The sequence below is a fragment of the Ruditapes philippinarum genome, unplaced genomic scaffold (genome assembly GCF_026571515.1).
Source record: "Ruditapes philippinarum isolate M1 unplaced genomic scaffold, ASM2657151v2 ctg265_1_1_1_1, whole genome shotgun sequence".
NCBI lineage: Eukaryota > Metazoa > Mollusca > Bivalvia > Venerida > Veneridae > Ruditapes > Ruditapes philippinarum.
Window position 1 is genome coordinate 733612 of NW_026855197.1, and position 27089 is coordinate 760700.

At 33.8% G+C, this 27089-nt stretch overlaps 2 protein-coding genes across 2 annotated transcripts; one reads left to right on the forward strand and one right to left on the reverse strand.

Moving 5' to 3' along the window:
• Positions 1-116: 116 nt before the first annotated feature.
• Positions 117-4482, forward strand: LOC132742450 (E3 ubiquitin-protein ligase TRIM56-like). The gene is made up of 4 exons (XM_060730881.1): positions 117-247; positions 921-1182; positions 1550-1878; positions 2162-4482. The coding sequence occupies exons 2-4, from the start codon at positions 960-962 to the stop codon at positions 3773-3775; spliced, it is 2166 nt and encodes a 721-aa protein (XP_060586864.1). The 5' UTR covers positions 117-247; positions 921-959; the 3' UTR covers positions 3776-4482.
• A 1488-nt stretch (positions 4483-5970) lies between these two features.
• Positions 5971-26238, reverse strand: LOC132742451 (protein moonraker-like). Its single transcript, XM_060730882.1, has 19 exons — positions 26123-26238; positions 20989-21071; positions 20222-20457; positions 19515-19688; positions 18982-19131; positions 17985-18193; positions 16105-16335; positions 15413-15581; positions 15070-15129; positions 14346-14631; positions 13990-14127; positions 13454-13567; positions 13013-13073; positions 12391-12474; positions 11339-11509; positions 10956-11119; positions 10323-10457; positions 9651-9788; positions 5971-7729 (listed from the first exon to the last, which is right to left on the reverse strand). Exons 2-19 carry the CDS (start codon positions 21069-21071, stop codon positions 7099-7101), a joined length of 3234 nt encoding a protein of 1077 aa, XP_060586865.1. The 5' UTR covers positions 26123-26238; the 3' UTR covers positions 5971-7098.
• Between the last annotated feature and the right edge of the window lie 851 nt (positions 26239-27089).

Consider the following 27089-nt stretch of genomic DNA (forward strand, 5'->3'; position numbering starts at 1 on the left):
CGGACATTTTTTTCTAAAGATTAATTTACACAATGGCGACAATGGTTTCACTTTCAAAAGTAAACTAACAACATTTTTTTAAAACAAAAGAAAATAAAGATCAATAAATATAACATGTTATTCTATTGGCTTTCTAAACTGTCACAAAAGAAATCAAACACCTCTCCCTAACGACGAGGGGATTGTTATATTGTCTTCTAATTAAAATGGTGGAATAAGAGATTTTAGTAATTATTAACTCGAGAAGGTAAAACTTATTTCTGATTTCTTTTTAATGTTTTCTTATTTCAGTATAGTTTATTTTTAAATAAAAAGTGATCTGAAAGTTTGATGTAAAGTTATCAATTTAAAGAAGTTTGTATTTATTCATTTTGTAGTATGCATATCAGTCACACGGTTAGTGTTAAGGTCATATGACGTATTTCCAGCTTTAACTGGTTCAGGAAGATCAGAGACGATTGTTCACGTGCATATTTGTCACGAGCAGTCACGTGTGTTTAAAGTCATTGTCTAGATAACTTCTTTACATTATGTAATGTGCCTTAATCGGGAGTCGAACTATCTGTGAAGTAGCGAGGGGTTTGATCACCTATGACTTTCCTGCACTTTTAAGTGTTGCAAATTGAGTACCGCTCAAGTCGGTGCTGGGGGGGGGGGGGGGGGGGGGGGGGGGGTGGGCATGGGGGATGTTGCACTTTTCATTATCCCTCATGTACAGAATCAATCAAACCTAGTCTGCAATTTTCATTTGTAACTTTGTTGTGCCTAATGCTTTCAAGGGATCACTTTGTTTCCCAGATTTTTTAACCATTCAGACACTTGATTTCGTTGAATCTCATTCGACTGTTACTGTACAAGAAAATACATAAGCCTTGTTTAAAGTAAACATAAATGTGTTTGTTCATTTTTCATCATTGCAGATCTTATTTTCTGCATTTATTTGGATAAAAGAACATATAATGGAGGATAATGATGAAGGAGGTCACGTGAGTGAGGAGTTTCTGTCGTGCCCTATTTGCACTGAGGAGTATGCCGACCCGCGTTCTCTCCCGTGTTTACACACATTTTGTCTGACCTGTATATCTGACCACATCGACGCAAACACGAAAGGTGTACACGTGCCAAAGGGGTTCGATTGTCCGAAATGTCATCAGTTTGTTGATTCACCAAATGTTTTACAAGGTATTTGAAACTAATAAAAGTTCTTAAATTTGTCACATAGTCCTTATACGAAAGATTGACGTTAAGGCCGTCAAGATGCGATTGTCTAAACTTATGTATTTAACCACGTATATAGTAATTTTCTGAAATATTCTATGCAGAATAGAGTTGCTTTAATTTTACAGTACATGTTATCTAAGAAATGAATAGAAACTGTAAAAGAATTACGTTTTACTCACTGTCACACCTGCCTAGATATGATCTTAATGTATGTATCGTGCATATTTATACATGCGAGTTTGGATGAGCTTTGCGTGTGTTTTTAAGATAGTACGACATTATCCTAGAATGGAGAGTATTCTTAAATCTTTATATACATTTATTGCAGGACCAAGTACATGGGCGGAATCGTTACCACAAAACCAGTTTATCATTGGTTTAATCGAGGCTGTCAAGTTAAGATCCGAGGGCAGGAAATGTGATCCTTGTGATACACGCGGAGAAAACACGTTGGCGGTCACGTGGTGTGAGAACTGCGGTGAAGCCATGTGTGAAGATTGTGAGAACCAGCACAGCAGCCTGAAGATCTCGAGGAACCATAAACAGGTTGACATTGCCAGTATCAAACTTCAACCTATCAAGAGTACGTTGCTGCGGACACCTTGTCAAGAACACGAGGGCAAATTCCTTGATTTTTACTGCGAGGATCACGCGCAGGTTCGTTGAGTAAAATGAAATTAAGAAAAAGACTTAACAGCTATACTTTAGTCATGAATAAATAGGAACAGTTTCCGTTCCACCAATTAAATATCAGACTTATGACAAAAATACCACATTTAATAGTTATCACTTCTGTATCATGTAATATAACATTTCACAATTGAAATTATTGTTATCGTTGAATATTGTGGATTTTCTAACGGAGTTCGCTTATGTAATAAACTGACAATGGGCCAAACCCCCTTTTACGCTCAACAGTAATATTATCCTTCAATTTCAGGTAATTTGTTCAACATGTGCAACCGGTTTCCATCGACTTTGTACGAGTATTCTTAGCTCCTCCGAGGCAGCTTCCAAACAACGCGACGAGGCTAAAAGCGTGATGGAGAAGCTCAAACATCAGACCAGCTGGGGTCTTCGTATCCTTGACAACCGAAAACACGCCGTGGAAACTATTGAAGATGCCGCTAGTAATGTAAAGAAACAGATATCTAGTATACGTCAGCAAATAAATGATATACTCTCTTCACAGGAGGAAAGAGCGTTAGCTGAACTTGAAGATCTGAAGAAAGCAGAGGTAATCCAGTTCCAACGAGAAATCGAGCGCACCCAGGATCTTGTTAATACCACTAAGAACGCCACAGCAGTATTGCAAAATTCGATGACGCATGGTACGGACGCAGATGTATTGATAACCTACAATAAAGCGAGGAGAGAGGGGAACTTCTGCGAGAAGAGTTTGAAGGAAGTATCAAGGCATATGAAAGATGTTTTCCTTGTTTTCTCTCCAGACCAGAGCTTGCAAATCTTCCTAGGTACGTTGAAAGAGATGGGGAAATTTTCTCTCTCCCATCAAGAAGTCCGTATCCCGCCACCATACACAGTCCGGGCCGACACCATTCTAATACCAGAGGAAAGAATTGTTGAATCGCGTAACGAATCGATGGAGTCCAACTCACCCAAGAAGAGCCATCGTCAGAAAAGGGACACGCGAAATATTGACAGCGACCTCAAGATCTTCCCGCCATCCCCCTCTATAACACCAGTTCCAATACAAGAGCGGAGAAATAATATTCCACAGGGCAAACTAGAAGTATATTTTAAAGTTCGGAATGCTCAGGACCGTGATAATTGCTGTATTACTGGCGCTGAAATTCTTAATGATGGTCGGATACTTCTGGCAGACCAAGTTCATCGTAAAATCAAGCTTTACGATCCGGATTATCGTTGGGTTGGTGAGCGAGTGTTGTCGGCCCGTCCGTTTGATATTACCGCCATTTCTTCAAGTGAGATTGCAGTAACACTGCCAAGGGAGAAGAGATTCCTACTGATGCAGGTACGGGAGTCAGATATAACCATTCTGGCAGCAATTCAGACTGGGGCAAAATGTTGGGGAATCTCTTATTCCAACTATATGCTTGCTGTCTGCTGTTACGACTCTCCCCCTTGTGTGAAGCTGATGTCACGTGATGGGCGCGAGCTGAAGGTCATAAGTAAAGATAATGTAGGTCATAACCTCTTCTTTTTCCCAGAATACATTGTCCTTGACAGAACAGCAGGATGTATGTACGTCACTGACCGTTACAAGAAGACAGTGATCGCCTTGACTACACAAGGGGAGAAGCTCTGGGAAATACGTTACGACGGGCTCAAACTGCCAAAAGGCATCGCGTTGCATGGCAACCGACTATTTGTGGCGGGAAATAAGTCTCACAATATTCTGATGGTGAACACGGAAGGTGAGATCATGGGTGACGTCATCGTGGAAGGAGTTAACAACCCACACAAGATCGTGTTGACTCCAAACTCGGACAAACTGCTTGTATCTCAATACAACATGACACTTATTGATGTAGAGAGAAATACAGTGAAAGTATTCTCGTTACCATGGTAACACAATTTAAGCATCGATTATGGGACAAAACAACTTTATTAAATTCCTTTCTGTTATCAAAGAGTAATAACATCAGATAAAACGTATAACTAATGCTCATTGAACTTCTTAGCATAAGATAAAAGAGGAATCAACATACAAGATTAAACAAATATGTCTGTAGAAACGGAGGCGGAAACGATATATAACCTATATTTGGAACTTCCAATTTATACGTTAGGAAAAAAACTAAAATTTAAGAACACCGGTATTACGGTACTATGACTATATAAATTCATATTCGTATAAAGGGCAATATTATACCGATTGCGTTTAATATCACTATACTGTATGGTGAAATCTAAGAGAAAAAACAAACAGACATTGAATTACTGTATTGCAGTGCAAAATAAAGTTCATGAAAATATTGTCATCAGCACAGGTATTAGGTGTTAAAATGAAGATGTTTACAGAAATATATATAGTTGAAAAGATTTATTGTTTAACTACTAAAAACTGTTCAGCATGCCAAAAAGCCTTGCCAATTACTTATATTTTAGCATAAAAGTTGCTAGTTGGGATTAGTTTTGAATTTTTGTTTGTATGATTTTGATCTTGATATAGTACTTTACAATTGGAAACATTTTGCAAAACTAGAAAATAAATTTGCTGTGATTTATATGTTGTTTTTTAAAAGTAAAATTTGAAAAAAGTTAGTATTTGGGATATTTTTCTATATAGAGATCACCAAGATGGTTTTGTAATTTTGTGTGTGTTTGCAATTAAGTCACACTGACAGAGTAAAAGGTAATATGGTAGATTCATTAATAAGGCAGACACTGAAAGATCCTAAGAGAAGAGAAATCATAATATTAATATATCAGAATGCAGATTTTCACAAGGATTTTTTTTTCAAAAGTCCAGGTGGACAAGTCTTAGGAGAATAAACAAATATTAGCACAATCAGCACGATCTGATCAAAGAGAATGTATATGGAATTAGGAAAGAACAAGTTTTGGCAAGAAGATGTATGTACAGTGGAGCCTTGCTAATCCGAACCCTTCTAATCCGGAATCCTTTCTTATCCGCACAAAGTGTCCGGTCCCAATTTTATTCGTTCTATTTTCAATAGTAAAAAAACCTTTCGGATCCGGAACCTGTCTACTCCGAATTCCAGACGATTTTTTCAATTTTTGTTCTTATTTTACTCTAAAATTTACCTCTCGGATCCGATGTATAAATATATATATATTAACAGGTAAAAGATTGTACTTTGTCTACCAATATTAATACAGCAAAGTTTGAACAAACTGAATTTGGAAGGGATCACATAGGTATAGTGAGGGCATTTGTTTGTTTTGAGTAATATGCTATCATAGCACACTAAGAAGTGAGAAAATTGCAATATCTTCACAAACTAATTGCTGACAACTCTAAACAAATCATTTGAAACAATGACATTAAACAATTATTTTTGTCCAATAAATCGTCACAGTAAAACATGATTCACAAATCCCATGTCCTCACATTTGACACTTGTCCTACTCAGCTAATATGATGTAACTTTAGAACCAATAGACAGAATTATGTAAAAATATTAAATTGTTCCCAATAAAGGTCATTAATGGCTGATAAAAGTTCACAGTCACTTATATAATGTAAGTTGATAGAGAATATTTAGAAGACTGGATATGTCATTTGTTCCCTTGTTGAATGATTCATCACGAAATAACTAGAGTAAATATATCACATTTATTATCACAGAAAATCAATTGAGCCGCGTCATGACAAAGCCAACATAATGAGTTTGCGACCAGCATGGATCCAGACTAGCCTGCACATCCGCGCAGTCTAATCAGGATCCATGCTGTTTGCTTACAAACTCTATAACAAGTAGAGAAACTTATAGCGAACAGCATGAATCCTGATCAGACTGCGCGGATGCTCAGACTGGTCTGGATCCATGCTGGTCGCAAAACCATTATTTTGGTTTTGTAGTGACGCGGCTCATATATAATATGTATACAATATTAACAAGGAAAAATACCATGGTATTTAGCATTATAACATTTTGATAATACCTATAATCAATCATACAAGAAAGAGTATTCTATAAATAGTTTAACATAATTCATTCTAATAGCAACCTCAAAATATTCCGAAAAACATATCTGTAATTATATAGTTCAGTATTCTATTCAACTTTTGTTGATCTTCCCTGCCCTCCCCCTTTCGAAAAAAATGATGATTCTATTTCTGTGTCAATATGCTATCTAATCAAACATCTTGTCATTCAGGGAGAATGTTTATTGGCATTCTCTTTGATGATAAAAATTGTAAAATATCAAGGCACTATTCAGTACAAAGTAGTCCTCACTGCGTGCTAAATGATGACAGTGCAGTTTTGGTAATCCCATTAACACACAACAACATTCAGAGATGATAAATTAAAAACATTTGAGAAATATTAAAAAGAACTAACTTTATAATACAGGACATAAGCTAATAATCTGATCACTACAAACAAAGTAGTGTCTAATGAAAAAATATTTACCTAATAAACTATTTTATTTCATACTTTCAAATATTTATACAAATGAAGCAACAAATAAAATTGCTGTGCAAACCATTAACGTTTGTCATCAAAAAACATTCAGTTCTTTTTTGGAAATAAGTTGGTAAAGATGGATGAATAAACAAAAATAAGTAAAAATATTATACATAAAGTTAAGACTTATATTATGTATTTTAAAATAAGATATTAAAAAGATCATATGATATTTCTACATCATTAAACACTAATCAGAATAATCAATTACTCATGCCAACAGATTAAAGTCTTCAATTGTGTGCAGTGTATCCATAGTTTATAATATTGGCTATACAAAATTTATTTTTTATGATTGAAATATGTATATCTTTACCACAATAACTATCTTAAATGGACTTGTCCATCTTTCTGGAACAAAACCATTCATCATTTTTAGGGCAGATTTCAGAATATCTATTGACCCAGTAGTGACTGCATACTATGAATGTGACGTTTGGTCTGCACTGGTTGCATTAGTAGAATTATTTTACTGCTCTCAGGTTAAAGATTGAAGTATAAATGGATTCTTACAATTCCAAAGTTACACAAGCCAATATTATACAATTTTAGTAGAGTAAGGTTTAGTTTTAATTTGATTTTATCCAATCAAAATTTTTCCAGGCAACAAAATAAGCACCCACAACTGATGTAGATATATAATAGATAATGCTACATTCACTGTAACTCATACTTATACTTTCCTATATAAATAATTCCTACATACAAGTATACTTAGAATAAACTAACAAAATCATCAAGTCTCATCTGTGGAATATTCAAGTTCGTCACTATCTATCGGTGAAACTTCTGAGATTTCATCATCTTCTTCATAAGTATCATCAACATACTGATCTCTCACTGTGTCTCCATCAAATGCAGCATCTAAATCAGCTGCGTCAAAAATAGCTCCATGTCCGAAACTTCCTTCCTTTTCAAAACTTTCTTCCCTCTCATAACTTACTTCCCTCTCATAACTTACTTCCCTCTCATAACTTGCTTCTCGTCCATAACTCACATCCTGTCCAAAACTAACTTCTTTTTTAGAGCTATGTCCATTCTCTCTTGATTTGTCTGCACTACTTTGAAGAATTGACCTTTCTGCACTTTCTCTTGGAGCAGATGCCTCATCAACTTCCTGTTGACTGGTTCTAAAATAATTATCATCTTGTCTGCTTCTCAAACTTTCATGTCTACTAGTACTGACTGGTTCCATATTCTGATCATACCCATAATCCTCATTCACTTCCTCCACATGTTTTTGTACAGTAGAAGGTTCTGGTAGAGCAAATTCAGATTTACAAACTTGATGGACAATATTTTCTTCGACATCTTCTAGTTCTTTCTCTATCTCATTAAGGCACTCTGTTAAAACTTGATCTGATATTCTGTAATTAAAATCAATAGCAATTTGAATGTTTTGTACTATTTAACAAAAGGCGCAAAAATTACTTCAAGTTAAATTTCATATTCACATCACAAATGAACTATTATTTAAAACTAGAGGATGCTTTTGTAAAAAAGCGCATGTCTCCCCCACTGCTGAGAATAACTGTGAATGGAAACAGGAATGGAAATGGAGATAAGATAATGTAAATACCCGGTAGTCACTTCAATGAAGGCTGTCTATGGATGGTTTCTATTGTTAAGGTTGTATGAGAAGATGCTTCCTAAACTGTTTGTTTTTAACCAGGTATTCAATTTTGAAAATCCTGGTTATTCAATCAGCGTATGGCAGGCGGGCGTCAAACGAAATTGCACTTGATGGTCATATCATATATAGTTTCACAAATGAAATTAAATGAAATTGTGTCTGCTCCATAATTCTTCAAACCTTTAAAGGATTTTGATGATACTTGAAACAAACGTTCATATTGTCAGATTTTTTTACACTATTGAAAGACAACTCAAATTACAATGTATGTAAAATCATGATAACTGTAGTGTGTTGGGATGACTCCACTCGTTTTCACAATGAAGCCTCTCTGGTAGATACTTGAAACAAAAATTCACCACATCCAGAGAACGTGTAGAGTACATGTTTCGTATGGCTGGTTCCAAGGTCAAGGTCTACTTGACACTTGAATGTCATATCATATATAGTTTCACAAACGAAATTAAAGGAAATTGTGTCTGCTCCATAACTCTTCAACCCTTTGAAGGATTTTGATGATACTTGAAACAAACGTTCATATTGTCAGATTTTTTACACTATTGAAAGACAACTCTTATTTCAATGTATGTCAAATCATGATAACTGTAGTGTGTTGGGATGACTCCACTCGTTTTCACAATCAAGCCTCTCTGGTAGATATGGTCAATAAGTGTGTTGTGTGTTGTAGTCACACCAATGGTCACTGTGACCTTAACCTTTGACCTACTGACCCCATAAACAAGAGGGATCATCTGCTCAATAAGACCAATCATCCTATGAAGTTTGAGGGTTGTACGTCTAAAGGAACTCTAGTTATCATCCGGAAAGGAGAAATTAACCAACGGTCGCTGTGACCTTGACCTTTGACCTACTGACCATTAAAACAATAGGGATCATTTGATTAATAAGACCAATCATCCTATGAAGTTTGAGGGTTGTAGGTCAAAAGGAACTCTAGTTATCATCCGGAAACGAGAAATTGACCAACGGTCACTGTGACCTTGACCTTTGAACTACTGACCCCAAAAACAATAGGGATCATCTGCTCAATAAGACCAATCATCCTATGAAGTTTGAGGTCTGTAGGTCTAAAGGAACTCTAGTTATCATCCGGAAACGAGAAATTGACCAACGGTCAGTGTGACCTTGACCTTTGAACTACTGACCCCAAAAACAATAGGGATCATCTGCTCAATAAGACCATTCATCCTATGAAGTTTGAGAGCTGTAGGTCAAAAGGAACTCTAGTTATCGTCCGGAAACGAAGAATGGACGGACGGACTGACGGACGGACGGACGGACTGACGGACGGACAGGGCAAAAACAATATGTCTCCCCCCGAGGTGGGGGAGACATAATTAATAGTAAAGAAACAACATAAAGCAGCAGCAAGCCTCGAAATTCTATGAAAACTGACTTTTACTTCTCTAATTAAATAATTTAATACATGTATAAAGAATGAACTGCATTTGCAATATTGTAACCAATCAAACTGTCATAGAGAAATATGTACTGTATAGAAAGCTTAATCAATATCAATCAAAGTTCTTTACATTACAATTCTACCTACTGTGCTGACTTTAACAAGCAACATGTATATGTAAATAAATTATACCTAAAATAATAATAAGATATTAAATAAAAAGCACACTTACTCCTCAACGAGTTTCCAAGGATCAAATTTACTGTGTGACTGGTGTGAAGTTTTTCTTAAATGTCTCTGGTATTTTTCAAGGTTACTGTGAATATCCCTCACAGCAGAGTCGGGTAACTTTAAACGTATCTTACCACTCCTACAATAAAATATTTCAAAACATATTTTTTTTTTACTTATACATTCATTTTTTTTAAGGCTTAACTGCAAACTTGTATGAATGTCTCCTCCTTAAAATTGTAAATTGTTTTGTTTTTGAAGAGTAGCTCAATGTACAGCAATACTCATATCCAAAAGAAATCACCAATTACTTTAATCAGCAAGAATGCATTTAGATGTAAGTCACCAATACATAGCACAATCATTCACAGTTTCTTCCAAAATAATTTCTCATCTGAAATACTATAAGTAATTTTAATTGGAGTAAAATGGGATCAAAGTCTGAACACCTAAATTTGTACTCTAATGGTGTAGCCACTGGTATATAATGATCAGGCCCTCACACCCCACTATACAGTGGAAACCCAGGTGATTAAAGATCCGTCTAAATAGTAGGTGGTCATTATTCTGGGGTGATTTTATGCAGGGTTTCTACTGTAGCTTGTATGTATTCACATTGGTAAACTGAACAGTATGAGTGACCTAATAGTGTAAAGATGTAGCAGCAACTTACCTCAGTGGTAAATCTATAGGGAAATCACTCAACAATGCCTCCTCTGTTTCTACTATAGTTGTTCTCTGACTATAACCAGGTGCTGGTGCAGACTTTGTGAAGATTATTGGACCTTCTGCCTCCTTGTCAAATGCCCTAATACAAAAAGATAATTATACAATAAACTAACATATCCCTGTATCATGCTAGTGTGTTACCTAATCAAAACAATACAAAAATTCATGCTAGAGGTATGGGTCTTGGATAAGGAATTTAAATTATGATAATAGAGACATTTGTGAAGTTTCAAGCAAATACATGTACTGTCAATGATTAATAAGATATTAAGTTAAATATGATGAAATTGACAGTAAAACTTTAGCCAAAGTTATATGCAGTTGTACAAGTAAGACAGCCCAACAACTCTTCAAATAGTCACAAAATAATTTAAATTTGCAATAGTTATGATTTTGTGAAATGTTTTCTAATTATATTTTGTAGCTGCATCAGTACATGTACTCATCATAAAAGATTCATAAGGTCAGTGAAGGATATGGTACCAGAGCTACATGTTTACTCACTTTTTGACAATAATAAATGGGATCACCTTGAATCTTATGGGTGATAGTTTTTTTTTCGTGTTTTTGTTTTTACCTTGAACTTTGAACTCTATGAGACTGTGAGGGATCTTTTCTTGTTATCTCCATGGCAACTGGTCCTGAAGGCCTCTCTATACTTCTGGTTTTCAATATTGATGAGCTATTTTCCTCCTCAAAGTGAAGAGTACCCCATCTACGTCTAATATCAACCGCCTCAAGCTGTACAGATAGGTAATAATCTATGTCTTAACACATTTTTTTGCTCTGAAACATTTTTTTATCTAAACATTTTGTAATAAAAAGATGTAAATATGCCAGCGATATTTTTTACATGTACAGTATATGATAGGTAAAAAAACATTTGCTAAAGTAATTTAACAAGGTGAAGTCAAGAACAAAATTTTTGTAAAAGAAAACTTTTTCTCCATAAAACTTTACCTCCATTTGTTCTAATCTTTGATAAATATTTTCTAGGGTAGGGTTATGCTGCATGGTTACTGCCTCATCATAGATATTGTTGTCATCTTCTACAGCCTGCAACTCAGCTGCGGTGTCATGTAAAATGTCATTTAATATCATATCAGTCATCATGTCACCTTTAATGCTGCCCTGAAACATGTACAGTTAAACCTGTATTAAAGACCACTTCAGAATAAAAATCACACTGTTTATAGAGGCCACTTCTTGACCAAACTTCATTGACTTAATACAACAGAGTAACCACAATATAAAGACCCCTTGTCTATAAAAGTCATGTTCAGTCTCTACTTTGGATGGACCTTTGTTCACTAGTTTGACTGTATTTATCATGATTATAAAGGTACATAGAGGACAGACTTGTTTTTAAACTTGATAAAGATATAGTCATTTCCCACTAGAGACATACATGTACATCCAAACTGACATTTTATGTTCCATAACTTGTATTGACTAAGTCATGACATCATGTTTTGACACTTTTATTCATTTACCACTTCTTAAACAAACAAAAAATAATTCACTGTTTTTCAGACAGTGTTTTTTTCACTTTTGGGGAAGGGGGTCAGTGCCCATTGGAGGGGGGAATATGCAATAGGAGGGGGAATTTTATTTGTTTACTTATTTTATATTGTTTTCTTTGCGGTAGAAAAGGGGAGCAACTCTTGCAACACAAGTTTAAAATACGTCGCTTTTTCTTAATATACGGATCTAAATTATCAATGTGTCGCATGTTAAACTTGTTGGGACGCCGGGAGTAGCTCCCCTTACCTACCAGAAAATGATTTGTAAACAACCTTGCTTAACAGTAACTCTTACAGCAAAAGTAAAACATTTTTGGCAGTTAGTTGCAAAAAAAAATGATATTCATTGCAGGCAAATTAGGGCTGCCATATAGTGGGAAATTTCGGCTTTGAGGGGGGAAAAACATACTATTTTGTGGGGGGAATGGGGCCGAATTTCTGATGGTGAATAAGTACTCACAACATGCTGTGTTATACATGATAAAATACCTGTTCTCTGGCACGTTCAGCAAGCATCTGTCTCATGTTAATTTCTGATAACTCTCTCTCCCTTTCCTTCACCATACTCATATCCTTAAATAGATCATATACATACATGATACACATATATCTAAAATGTAAAGTTGCAAACAATTTGGATCAAAATAGCGGGGGAAAAGAATGAAGCAATGCCTTTTCTGATTTACATTGCAATTATTCATTAACTAGATATATAATTATAGAGAAAAATCTACTGGAAAGTGCATGTTAAAATCAAACTCATATGAAATCCTATCATATTTTAAAACATTAAAGCACATGGTAATTTTAGTCTTGTTATTTTTATGACTTAAAAAATTAGTGGTAAAATTCTAACTAATTATTGCTGATGTTACCAATTATATCTTATATATTTAATATTTCTCTCTTTTTTTCTTTTGGTATGCCCTTTCAGTTAAACAAGACCTGCAAATTATGTCCTGTGACCCTTATGAAGCCAATCAGATCAGTTCAGCAAAAACAAAATCATTGAACTTGAACTCTAAAATTTAAGGTTTGCAGACCAAAAGCTTGTCTTAAATACTTTTTGGGCAGACAAGAAAAAAAGAATTAAAGTGTCAGTCAAACTTACTTCAGCTTTCTGTTGCAGCTTATCAAGTCTTGACCTCATCTTGTGTGCAGTGAAACGTGACCTATAAATATACATGGTTAGTAAACTATTGCTTGTTTTTGTAAAACTGCTTGTGGAAATATACTCAAACTCTGTATTATCAATGCATCTCTATTAACCAGTATTCTGAATATTTGGTTATGTATGGTCAAGCTTATGACAAACTTAAAATGTTTTTGACCCAATTCAACAAAACATGCAATGTTTAATGCAAATATGTTTGCTTGACACTAAAGTTAAGATATTAAGTTCAACATTTAAACCTAAAACAAACATGGCAAAAAAGTTATGTACATTGATAATACAGGGTTTCCATGCTACATGTTAAAGTTAAATAAGTTTTATTGAAATGATAATTTGTTTACAATTCATATTAAATGATATAAGAATTATATCACTGACCTTGTTTCTGGTGACCTAGGTGGACTCAATGATCTCTGTCTTTGTGACCTTGACCTTGGACTTGCTGACCTACCCCTTCTGCCCATTCCATCAACACCTTCAGGAAATAACTCCCTGCAAATTGCATGTAATACATCTATATACAAGAGCAATTAGGATTCAGCTTCAATTTGATAAATCTAACCCATGTTCTAGGAAACATTTTCTTAATGATTTTAAGATTGATGAAAATCTCATTTAACATATAAAACTTTTTTGACAAATTCCAATTTCATTGCAACAGTAATGTGTACACCAAATGACCCATAAAAATCTACAGGTATCTCAGCTCCTGGCTTCACAACTTCTGAAAGTATTTTTTCTAGAGCTCACAATTTGAGAACATGATTAAATAACCAACAAAATTACATTGAAAACAAACAAATATCCTCATAAGTTGATAACATATCTTAAAAGTGACAAAACATCTATTGTCTAAAGTCTTATTAATAAAGTAAGTACATGTAAATGAAATAACAATATCTAAATTATCTTACTGCATCAGCTCTGTATCCATATCCTGCATTTGAATGTTTCTTACTCTTGACCTTGGACTCTTTGACCTACTTCTATCTCGTGACCTTGACCTGCCAGGGGACCTGTGAGTACTTCCACCTGGTCTCCATGGTTCCTGACTAAAAAAAGTTTTACTGATTAGAAAACATTTGATTTGATAATGTATTTTACTGAATTAGTAGACATGACCTTTCAAATAGTCAATAGAAATCAATATTTTATCTATGTTTCTGAAAATACAATTTCTAGCCACTCATAAACATGTAACAAGTTTTATCTACCCAGCAAAATACATTATTTAAATATGTAAGAGTGTGATATACATGTAAATTGATACCTTCTGGGTTCATGTTCTTGATGTTGTTTAGTTTTCAGACAGGAAGAAAGTGTTGGGTCGGAGAAATGTGACTCTGGAACTGCCAGTGTTACAGATCTTTGAGCTTTCTCCCGTTTGAACTGCAAACCTTTTGGCAGAATTAAACTCGAGTTGCCTTGCTCAGTGGCCATACTTTCATCACCAGGTATCTCCCAGGCAACATTTCGCTCGCCCTGTCTTGCATCCTCTCTCAAATATGCCTGAATTCCTGCCTGAAGAACATTCTGTCTTTCTGGTGTCAACTTTCCTGTAATGTGATAATGTATGCAAATGTTATATTGCAAATATTACACATGTGCAATATAAAGAAATACATAATGGTTCTATCACATTGAAAACAAGCAGCCTCATGTGATAAACTATTTTTTTTTTATTAAATTATATAATGAAAACTAGACACTGCCCCCTACAGGCTCCCAAAAAATATATGAATATATTTCAAAGGATTTATACAGTGACGAGCAAGTATTCACAATGGATCTTCCCTTGTATATTGTTTTGCATGAATGTAATGTCATGGTTACAAGAATGACAATCAGTTAGGTAGAAATTACATTTACTTACTAAAAAAATTATTTCATTTTCATCTTTAATATTTACTTGATATTTGAAGCAGTTTTTTCCTACATATTCTTACAAACAACATAGTTAAACATGCCTAGATGTATGCACTACCAGTACTTACTTGGTTTTTGAGACTTTTGTATTGGCTTTGTTCCTTTGTAGAACTGTTTCTTTAATAAACCTGAAAAAGAACAAAACGAAATAAACATGGTTAGTCAATAATTTGTTATAATTATATGTTTTGGTTTGCTCATTTATTGACAAGATAGTATTAATAAACATCTTAAATTATAAATCATTATGCTCTTTAATGGAATCATTCACACTTATATGACAAATTAAATATTTGTATGAATCGAATTTTAAAATTTTAAATTTCTAAATACCACCCCCCACAACAGTGATTACTTTTACATCACTTATACTATATGGTAGACAACATAGACAAATTCCTATATTCCTACCTTTCGGTCTATTTTCCTTCCCAAATTTTCTCTGCTGTTCTTGTTTGACCTTGTTTTTCTGTACAGGTGGCGCCCCCTGCCGGCCTGTTGGTGATTTCCGGCGAGGTTCCTCTGTGTAAACTTGATCCTCTTTTTCTTCTAGTTCAGCACACCAGGCCTTGTTCAACTCCTTCAATATAACAATCACAAGATCCCTATAAACTTAAGTATACAGTTGTGTCAAGCAATACAGTATAAACTTTCAGTATAAAATTCTTCAGACAGGAATAAGCAAAAATAAAAGTTCCAATGTTTAATAGGATTGTCATGATTTCCTGAGATTATAGATAAAATAATTTCAATGCAGAATAAATAATCACTTTATATTTTGACATGATGTTATCACATTTCTGCAGTGACTGAAGACATCAACTTCAAATCACTTGCCCCTCAGTGCTGTCAGTTCGAATCCCATCAAGGACTTTCAAACTTTTCATATGAGGAAGCTAACTAGCCAGCTTATAAAAGGTCATTGGTTTTACTCAGGTGCCCTCCTTATGCCTGAAATAATGCACGAGGGGCACTACTGGTCTACCTTCACCAGTAAAGCTGGAAAATCACCATAAAACCTTTACAGTTTTGGTTTGCCTTAAAATCCAACAAAATAAACAGATAAATAACCACTAAATCTTAAATATCATGATTTCACTTACATCTACTCTATCAAGCATACTAATAAGATCTTGTTTAACATTGACCGAGTCATCCTTGGTGCGAATGTGCGTACTGAGCAGAGCGAGCTGTCTTATCAACAATGCTAGCTCGTGGTAGCCAGTTGGGAGTCCCTTGCGCAAGTCTTGTTGTGGCAGCTGCTGGTTTACAAACCCTTGGATAGCTCGTACAGCTCCTCTATGTGCAGCAGCCAGTCTTAACATCACCTGACTCTAGATGAAAATATAGTTCAGCAAAATTATTATCTCCAATAAAAACATAATAAAAAGTTATTAGTCTATACAGAATTCATTTCAATTAAAATTGTGTAGAAAGCTATGAGCTTATAGACAAACTCTCAAATCTATTCCTGGAACCTGTGTACTGAGAAATGAGTGTAAAGTTTCTTGCTCAAGTTTCTTCTTACTGGGTTTGAACTCATGTAGCTAGGATCCTTAGATTCCTATTTTAATGTGTTAACCTTTCTATCATGCCACCTGTAGTGCTATATATATATATAGAGCAGTCATCTGCATAGCAATAAGCAATAAACCCATTACAAAAACAGTACCAATTCTCCCAAAAGTAAATTATACTTAAGAACAAATATAACCTCTCTAGAGCAACAACTCTCAACAACAACCAAACTGTTTGCCTCCAAAAGGATTTTGCTCTGCAAAGGTTGTACATTATTACTGGTTGGGGAGATAACTTCGGCTGGTTGATAAACTCGGCTCTTTATAATTAAATCGAGTTATCAGAATTTTTAATGTAATCAAGCTCACCATCTCATACTATCGCTGGAATTCGACAATATCTGGAAATTTTGTCAAGTTTGGTAAGATATTTAAAAAATAACACAGACTTTCACCTGTTTGTTTACAAAACATGCCTATAAAAAGTACGGGAATCCCATTGTTGTGCGCATGTGCAGCAGATGCTCGTTTTGAGGCCCGCACAGGGGTACTTTTATATATTGACCGACTACGGATAAAGCAGACGACGTTTACGTATACATTTTGTAGATGAAATTCAGACTCACTTTTGTCTTGCTAACTCAGAAAAAAAGAGCTGATGACACAATTGTAATCTTTAAGTGGAATGGATTGAAAAGGCTGATGTTAAGTGCTCCTTTTATATGTTAATGTGTAGGTTGAATACCACTAAAATAATTTCTTCTTCACTCTGTTAAGCTAAGCAAAAATAAATAAGAATCACTAATTCTTTAACTACATATTTCGTTATACGTTAATAAATGATAATGCATGTGTTTTTACGTAAAAATGATTTATATGTTACATAGTACGTTGCATATAAATATCGTGTTATCATAGATATTCATTATACTAACGTAATGTTCAACAATTTTGGTAACAAATATTTTTTATTTGACATAAATGAACAGCAAAGAAATAATAAAATGTCTTAACATTTTATTTTACCTTTTAACTTACTCGTTTAAGAAGAAAAACAAAGAGCCGGAATTATCTACTCGCGCGCGTTAAAAATATCCTTTTTACGTACCTCTTCCAGGGCCTCTCTAAATTACCCGCTATGTTTCTGAATATAACTTTTATGATGATACCGGAAAATCGAAGTGCTGAAGTTTATTATGGTGCAAGATTCATCAGAATACGTAAACAAATAAATGAAATATGCCCCCAAAACACGGTTTTTCGGCCAAGTTTATTTCCCTAACCAGTATAGAAACATAATAAACTAAAGCTATACATGCTTTGATACTATATGTGTCAACCACATGGTGTGCCTAATATTCTTGCTTTTCAACATCTATATGACCTATAAAACATTATTTTGATGTTTAAACATTACTTTTTAACCTAATTAAACAGATAAATTTCTGTAATTTAAAGCTACCAACCTTTTTAGTGTGTTTAACTTTTCTTCCTTCCCCTCTAGTCACCTGATCTTGTAAAGCTCGAACCTGTTGCCTCAGGTTATAGATCTGCCGTGCCGAACGTGTAGCTTGTTCTTCCTGGCGCAGTGCGCGCCGTGCCGGATCCTCCTCATCACTCAGGTAACCGTCTCTCTTTCTTGACTTTGCTGGCTGCATAAAATCTCCTGCTCCCTCTAAAACAATGAAAAAACAAGATTTCTACATAAAATTACCACTATAACACCAAGTATAACATCTTTTTTTCAACAAATATATTCTCTTGCAGTCTTGCCTTTTACTATTTTACTATGAAAAGAACAAAGAGATTAATACAGTTCTTCAAAAAAAAAATCATTTTTTTATTAAAAGATTATAAAGCTACATGCCTGAATAAAGTTTTAACAAAAAATCAAACCAATGAAAATTATATAAATAGTTTTAACAAAATATGAATTTATATGTAATTATTTTCATGTGAAATGCTGCATGTTTAAGTAAAGTACTTGCCAGTGCTAAGAGTTTTTGGTTTTTGATTTCATTATATTGCACCAACACTATATAGGTCAGAAGGCGATTTATCAGTTTTACTGACGGAGGAAGACCTCAGGTGCCCCCCCCCCCCCCTATGCATTATTTCAGACACAATGTGCACCTGAGTAGAACCACATATTTTCTGTAAACTAGCTGGATAGTTTCCTTATGAAATAATCCAAAGTCCATGACAGGCTTTAAACACAGAGCAGTGAGTAGGTTAGTGGTTTAAAGTAAACAACCATAACCACTTGTTCATAAACAGCTGTACTTACCTGTGCTGAGAGAATTATAAGAACTAACTCCTTTTAACACAGTGCTTCAACATGTACTTGTAAGTTTGGCAGAGTACTGGGGAGTATAACAGACCGCTTAAGTAAGTATAAGAGTACTCTATCCCTGTCATTAAAAAAATGTGAGAAACAAGTACAAATTATATATGAAAATATACCGCTCATAGCTTTTTGCTCAATGACTTGTATTTGTTGTAGATATCCTTCCATCTCTTTCTGCATTCTCTCAATCTCTTGTACTGGATTATCACTTGATATAGACCTCGGATAATGATCTGTATCTCTAGTAGGGGGAGAGTTTGTTGTTACTGAAAATATAAATTAAGTTTATATAGACCTTTGATAATGATCTAAATCTATATCTCTAATGGGTTGCAAGTTCAAGTATATTAGATCAATCTTTAAATCAATCAACACATATTTTAGAAGAAATGAGTCCTTTTAAACAAGGATTATATAAGTAGCCACTACGTGCCAAATTGTCTTATAAACTAAATCTATCTACTAAACAATCAGTGCATAAAAAAGTATCAAAAAAATGTTGTTGTAACTTGTTGTTGTTTTTTGTTCATATTTACCGAATTCATGACTTAATTTTTTTTATTTAGGTATACCTGAACCCATTCTAAATGAGTGATACTGTGAAGAACATGATTACATACAAGAAGTATTATATAAAACGTAAATGTACCTGGTAGATTAAGCCTGGCCATTCTATCCCTGGGAGGTGTTTGAGTTCTAGCCACAGTAGTACCCGAGTTCCAGCCTTGTTCTCGAACTTTCAGTGGATCTCTACCAGCTTGTTTCTCCTGTAATCTCCTTGATCTATCTCTACAGTCTTTTGTATACACCATCTTAGTTCCACCTTTAAAATATCATTCATTTTATAATATTTATACATGTACAAACATTACATTAAGATGACTACAAGCTAGCTATTGCAAAAACAAATTTAGAAATATATCAGTCAAACATAAACCTACAGATTACATATAATTCTTAAAATTCTTAGAATGTTCTTTATCATATACAAAGTAAATTTGGAAAATACAGTAAACTGTAATTTTGGTCTTTTGTAGATCATTAAACCAGAAAAAAATGAGGAGCATGAATTTACCAAGTAAATTGCAATATTTAATGATCTACACTTGTCAATATTGAAAACAGGAAGGGATCTTGTGGCAGGGCTTCCAATCAGTTTAAACATTTATAAGTCAGAGACTGCAAAATCTGATACAGGAAGTCTACAGAAGGTACAGCAGGAAAAGCATTACATTTTGGAAGTCACAAGCCAAAATTAAGGTGTAAATAAATCCCAAACATCCACTTATGGTAGCCATGTTTACAGAGATTGAAAGATTGAAAATCTATTCTATTGTAAACTTGAAGTACACATACCTTTACTAAATTTAGTTTTTGTTGCCTTTGGAGAAGGACTTCTGCTCCTAGCTGGCATGCTCTCTTTTTGCCTCTTCAAATCTCTCTGAGCAAGTTTTACAGCTAGAGCCATTCTATCATCTGCTAAAGAGGATCGAGCTGAGGCAGGCTGGTTGGATGGAACAGGTCTAGATGAAGGAGGTACATTGATCACACCACCAGCTCTTTCAACCACAATTGGATTCGGTTTGTGATACCTAAAATTTGAATAACGCAAGACAATTTATTCATCTGAACTTACTAACATATACGATAATTATATTTTCTACCCATTATACTTGTCTCCAGCCCTCTCCTCATTATACAAAGAAAAAGAAAACTGAGTTACCAATTTGATAATTTATTTTACAAAGGAAAAAAGCACAAATTCTAACAGAGCTGGTACTTTTAGTATACATAATTCAGCATAAATTATACAAAGACAGAACACATTAATTTTATTTTGATGGTATTTCAAATTTACAGTACCTAACCTCTAGGATCCCCGAAAAAGTAAGGCCACCAGTTTAGAAAATATACAGTAATATCGTTTATGTTTGTTTTCATAATACTCACACTCCCTAAAATTTAATTGGTGTTATAAGATTGTGACAGTTTCTTTTCTGTCACAAGATAATAAGAAATGTTAAAAATAATTAAAAATTCTATTTTATTCCTTAAACTGAAAGCTTATAAATGGAATCATATAACAATTTGTATGCTGAATTGTTTTACTTATGATATCTTACCTAACAGCAACATTAGAGGCAGCCAGTGGAATTCCCAGATTAAACTTCAACTGATTCTGCATCACAAAGTTACTCTCAGCCATCTGAAAAAAACACACAATTTTGATAATGATTTTACTAGTATTAAATAAAACTTGCTTGGATTATCCTGTTAAATTTGACCTTTTAAAATCACTTTGTAAATCATTTTCATACTTTGCAAGTGAAGTTATGTACAATTTATTAATTATAACTTTTAAATTGACATATTGCAATAATTTAGCATAATCTTTATTGTTTTTCACTTCAGTTTTATGATAATCATACCCATGCAATTCTTTTTCTTCAGCTATTTTGGTGTCATGATATGAAATATTTAGACTTCATTAAATTTTTGAATAAAAACTGAGATCAAGTCTACAGGCAATAGCATCAAACACCAACCGTACAAAATTATGGGTAATTTGGTATGCTATTGAAGATTGCATTCAGGACTGTTACTATATAGGACATATCTCTAAACTCAGGTGTCCTTACTTTCAAAGTTATAAGATTCCTAAAGAAAGTTCACACAAGTCGTTCTCCGGAGAGTTTCTTTAATTCAGAAAATTCTGTCATACAACTTGCTATTAGGCTTTGCTTTATTCGTATTATTGACATAATTTCATTAGCTACTCTAAGTAGCGATTAAAAGCATATGTCACTCACAAACAGCAAAATACTGCAGCAATATGATTGTTTGCCTGCCTAGTAATCTAGAGGTCTGGGCTTCAAAACCCAGTCATAGCCTGAGTATCTTTCAGGTTAAAAGGAATGTTGACAAGGCTAAAGTTTATATTATTTTTCATAAATTGTGGAATGAGGAAATGAATAGCATGTTAATAACAGGAAAGAAACAAGAGGGCCATGATGGCCCTCTGAGTCACTCACCAGAAACAACTGCTTTTCAGTGTTGGAATGTCAATATATTCTAATATTAAATTTGAGCATAGAATATGTTTAAACAATCATTTTTGAAGAAATGCCATGACCTGGGGCATTTAAGCTTTAGCTTAAACGGGGCTAATCAAATTAATATGAGCAAACTTGATAAAAGACTACCTAAGAATGCTACAAAGGTTGGTGATCATCTATCAATAATTTCAGTAGGAAATGATGTTCGAAGGCTTTTTCTATTTTTAGCTTTAGTGGCCCCAAAAAGGGGCTTATCAATTTAATATAAGCAAACTTGATAAAAGATTACCCAAAAATGCTACAGACAAAGTTTGGTGATCATCCATTAATTAGTTCTGTAGGAGAAGCTGTTTAAACGTATTTCTATTTTTAATTTTAGCGGCCCCTAAAAGGAGCTAATCAAAATAATATGAGCAAAGTTGATAAAAGACTACCCAACAATGCTACAGACAAAGTTTGGTGATCATCCATCCATTAGTTCTGTAGAAATAGACACATTTAAAGGTACATGTATTTCTATTTTTAGCTTTTGAGGCCCCTAAAAGGAGCCAATCAAATTTATATGAGCAAACTTAATAGAAGACTACTCAAGAATGCCACAGACAAAGTTTGGTGATCTTCCATCAATTAGTTCTGTAGAAATAGACATGTAAAGGTATTTCTATTTTTAGCTTTTGCGGCCCCGACCAGGCTACAAATTAATATGAGCAAACTTGATAAAAGGCTACCCAAGAATGCTACAGACAAAGTTTGGTGATAATCCATCAATTAGTTCTGTAGGAGAAGATATTTTAAGGTTTTTCTTTTTTTTAGCCATAGAGACCCCTAAAAGAGGCCAATCAAAATAATATTAGCAAACTTGATAAAAGACTACCTAAGAATGCTACAGACAAAGTTTAGTGATCATCCATCAAATAGTTCTGTAGAAATAGACGTTTAAAGGTTTTTCTATTTTTAGCCCTAGAGACCCCTAAAAGGGGCCAATCAAATTAATATGAGCAAACTTGATAAAGGACTACCCAAGAATGCTACAGACAAAGTTTGGTGATCATCCATCAATTAGTTCTGTAGAAGAAGATGTTTAAAGGTTTTTCTATTTTTAGCTCTGCTGACCCGGGCCAATTAGAATGACATGAGCAAATTCAAGTGTGACATATAGGCAACATTAAAACTGTTCAATAGAATTTCTTTAAACTTGGCATGTTGTTAGAATATGATAACAAAACCATTTTAAGCAACAACAAAATTGAGGTCACCGTTCTCATTCAGTTTTCGAAATTAGCGGTAGTCTGATAGCCCCTGACTACCAAATTTCTCCTGGGCTACCAACTTTTCACAGTAACAAGCCCGACCAGGCTACTGTATTTTCAGAGGCAATATAAACAACTGTTTTGAACAAATGAATATCAATTGTGCTAGTGAAATGTCTTTTGGGCTAGTGAATATTCCAATCTGGTAGTCCGACCTGTCTAGTCGATTCAAATCCTAATTTCTAAAACTGCTCATTTCTTAGTTATCTGCCCCTGCATCATAATTTTCTACTTATCTAAGGTCATTTAAAGGGCAGATAACTTATACATACTTAAATGAATTCTTGTTTTTACTTCTGGATAATGTTTTTCTTTTTATTGTTAAATACAATACATAATTACTTGCAATTCCTTATATCGTTTCTGTAATTTTTTTTCAATGAAAATCAAGGTACTTGAAATTCTTAAAAAATAGGATATATTTTAAGAAAAAATGCACAGGTTAAAAGAAGAAGTGAAAAAAAAACAAGCCACTCTAAATTCATTCTTGATATTTTGCATATCGACGAAGACGAAGGTAATCGTGATGAAAATTAGAAAAAATGTATTGTTTCCCTTTATTGTAAATTATCTGCTCTTAAATTTAACGAAAAAGTCCAATTCAAGGGCAGATAACTCAAAAATGAGAACGGTGACCACAATTTGTTCCCACTTAAAATGTTCTAACAACATGTCAAGTTTAAAGAAATTCTTTGGAACAGTTTTAATTTTGCCTGTATGTCTATATGAAAACTCCAGAAAATGTCTTTAACAAAATATGTACTACACCACATAAAAATGGTCATACAATGTTGAAATATAACCAATTATGTATTGTGAAGAAATTTTGAATAACTCAACCTCAGATAAATTATGGTAATAAACAATTTTAACCTATCTATAATGCCATTTTACAATTTTGATATCTATTTGCAGTAGTTAAGCTGTCACAATTTGGGTATGAATGTACATCTCAATTTGCATTACAGAAAAAGCATGTTCTTTTGAATTTTTTTTGGATCTTAGGGTATATGTGACTCGCTTCTAGAAAAGTTATCAGAGAGAATGTTTTTCTTTGGTTAAGTGACAGTTACTTTACTGACATATTATGTTCCAATTAAGAATTGTACAGTAAAATATGTACATAGATGTATCAAAATTATAGCTTTTGAAGTGCAGTATACATTATGACTTAATAAGAGTGAAGCAATGGTCCAACTTAGAATCCATTTCTACAGATTGACACAAAAAACTGAGTCTGTAAATCAAATAGTTTCAGAAAATTATTGAAATTTGTAACTGGATAAATTAAGGATTAGTGAAAAACGTATATTTTACTTAATTTGAACCACAGGTGCTTGAAACAAACTTTGTAAAGCTTTATATATGGGCTATATACTATAATAAGATATCTTTATATACATATATAGACCGGTTATGTAAAATATTTGATTATGTGACTAGAGCCTGTGATTTGAACGAAAGTACAGGTATTTTGTTTTTATCGCCATAATTGACATTTTTGCTGATAAATGTAATCAAAGTAAATACAAGATGTGCGTTTCAGTTTGGTTACATGGCAAATATGTTCAAAAAGTACAGAATTTCTTGGGATGATTGAAAAGTTGTTGTGTACATTAATTGAAAACTGGCAGTATGAGGATAAAAGGAAGTGGCTAGCCGTACGGGCCCGTACGGCTAGCCAAAAGTTCTAGCCGTACGTGAGTCACGTACGACTAGCCAGGACACACTGTATTGGCTAGCCGTACGGCACTTTTAAAAAATATATGGAAGGCGAAAGTGCATATGTTAATTATGACTTTAAGCGAGGATTTTAGTCAAGATTGTTTACTTTTTAGAGATTAATCGACGTGTTGGCTACAGTAAAGAATGTACTTAGTCATCTCAAGACGTCGAGAAAAAATAGCGTTTGGTTGCAGTTAAATAACATCAATTGAAATAGTTTACAAAATTTTGATAATAATCCTTTTTTGTTTCATTAAGTTTAATTTTTAAATTAAAAAAACAAAAACAAAAAAAAAAACACCGAAAATAATTGTTGTTAGGCTCTGATAATAGAAGTTTGTCCATCGTCCATCATTAAGGAAAGTTTGCATTATTATATTATTTCTCCTTTTCACCGTTTTTTTTTCTTTAGATATTCTTTTTATTTATTTATTTATTCGCCTCCGATCATTATTTATTCCATCCATGTGCTTAATTAACAGATTTAACAATTCATCTTTCATACAAATCATAAGCATGAAAATTAAGGTCGTTATAACATGCAACTTTGACACTTAATTTTATTAAGATAGATAATACAACGCTTACTCGTATTCATTTTTTTTTTTTTTGCAAAATTGCGGAGCATCTTTATTAAAGTGATAAAGTGAACACACTAGGACAAATGCGGAGATTTGATTAAAATCGTCGTTTAAAGACACAAAATAACATATGCATTTTCGTCTTCCATATAATTTTGAAAAGTGCCGTACGGCTAGCCAATACAGTGTGTCCAGGCTAGTCGTACGTGACTCACGTACGGCTAGAACTTTTGGCTAGCCGTACGGGCCAGCCACTTCCAGGATAAAATATGAGCATCCAGAATTTGCAGTCCACACTCATAATATCATGGACAGTGATTAGAGTTTATGAGGAGTGTTGCTCCTGATGTGCACCATTTAAGTTTGCCTTTCTAACAGCTTTATGTACTATCAATTAAATAACTAGAGCTACAAAACTGGGTAAGTGCATAAACAATTAATAATTTTGTTAGCATAGAAACATGTATAAACTTGTAAACAAAACATTTATCATGTAATTTATGCAAAAATGTGCTGGATCTTGAATTTCATTGAAACATATTAACATACAGAAAACATTAAAAACGATTTCAATTAAAAACAAACCTTTAAACATGTAAATTCGTCCTTTATTTTCGCATTTTCGAAAAAAAAATAATACAAAATTTACAACCAAACCGCCAAGTGATATAGATCGATGTCAACTAAGCGCTTGAATAGAATGGCTAAAGGCTGAAAAGAGCCGTAACGTAAGATATCCGGTTAAGAATCTGCAACCTTTTTTTTTTTGCTTGTTTGTTTGTATTATTTGCTTCTTTCTGCACGCCACAATAATGGTTAATCATTAAATCCAGCACTGAAAAGAACAGATAGAATAGAATAAGTTTAATTTCCAATTATGAGCTTTTTCGTGCTGGCATTTTATTTAGCAATGATAATATTGTAATTGTACAAGGTTTTCTTCATCACATCATATAATCGTCATGTATTTATCATGATATCATCATCGTCATCACCATTATCATCATGAATATTATGGTTAAAGTACGAATATAAAGTTAGTGTCAAGTCTTCAGAATATGAGATGAACTTATACATTCTCAGTGCACACTACATACTAGTTTCAATATTTCGACTGTAAGACCCACCGACCGATTTTATAATTGATATTTCATAGATGTATGTCTTCATGAAGGGCGACCATCGTCTATATAATAAAAACTACATGCCTATTTTTACCCGATTTCTGCATGCCACTTTCGACTTATCCAGGTAAACAGAAATATGCATGACATATATAAGTCATATTAAACAGACGTACTGGAATAATATAGTATTTATAAACATTATTGTCCCACCAGAGATTTTGGATTCTCTTATGTATGTTACGAGAGTAGGTCAATATGCTATGCAATAAATCAAACAAAAGAGCCAGAATATTTTACTTTTTTTATTTCAACCATTCAAAATAATCTCCTCCTACTGTAATACAAAGTTTCAGACGTTTTATAATCCAATTTTTGAATGCTTCAGTGTAGTCCTCATTATATAGGTATACCTTTGAATAACTTAA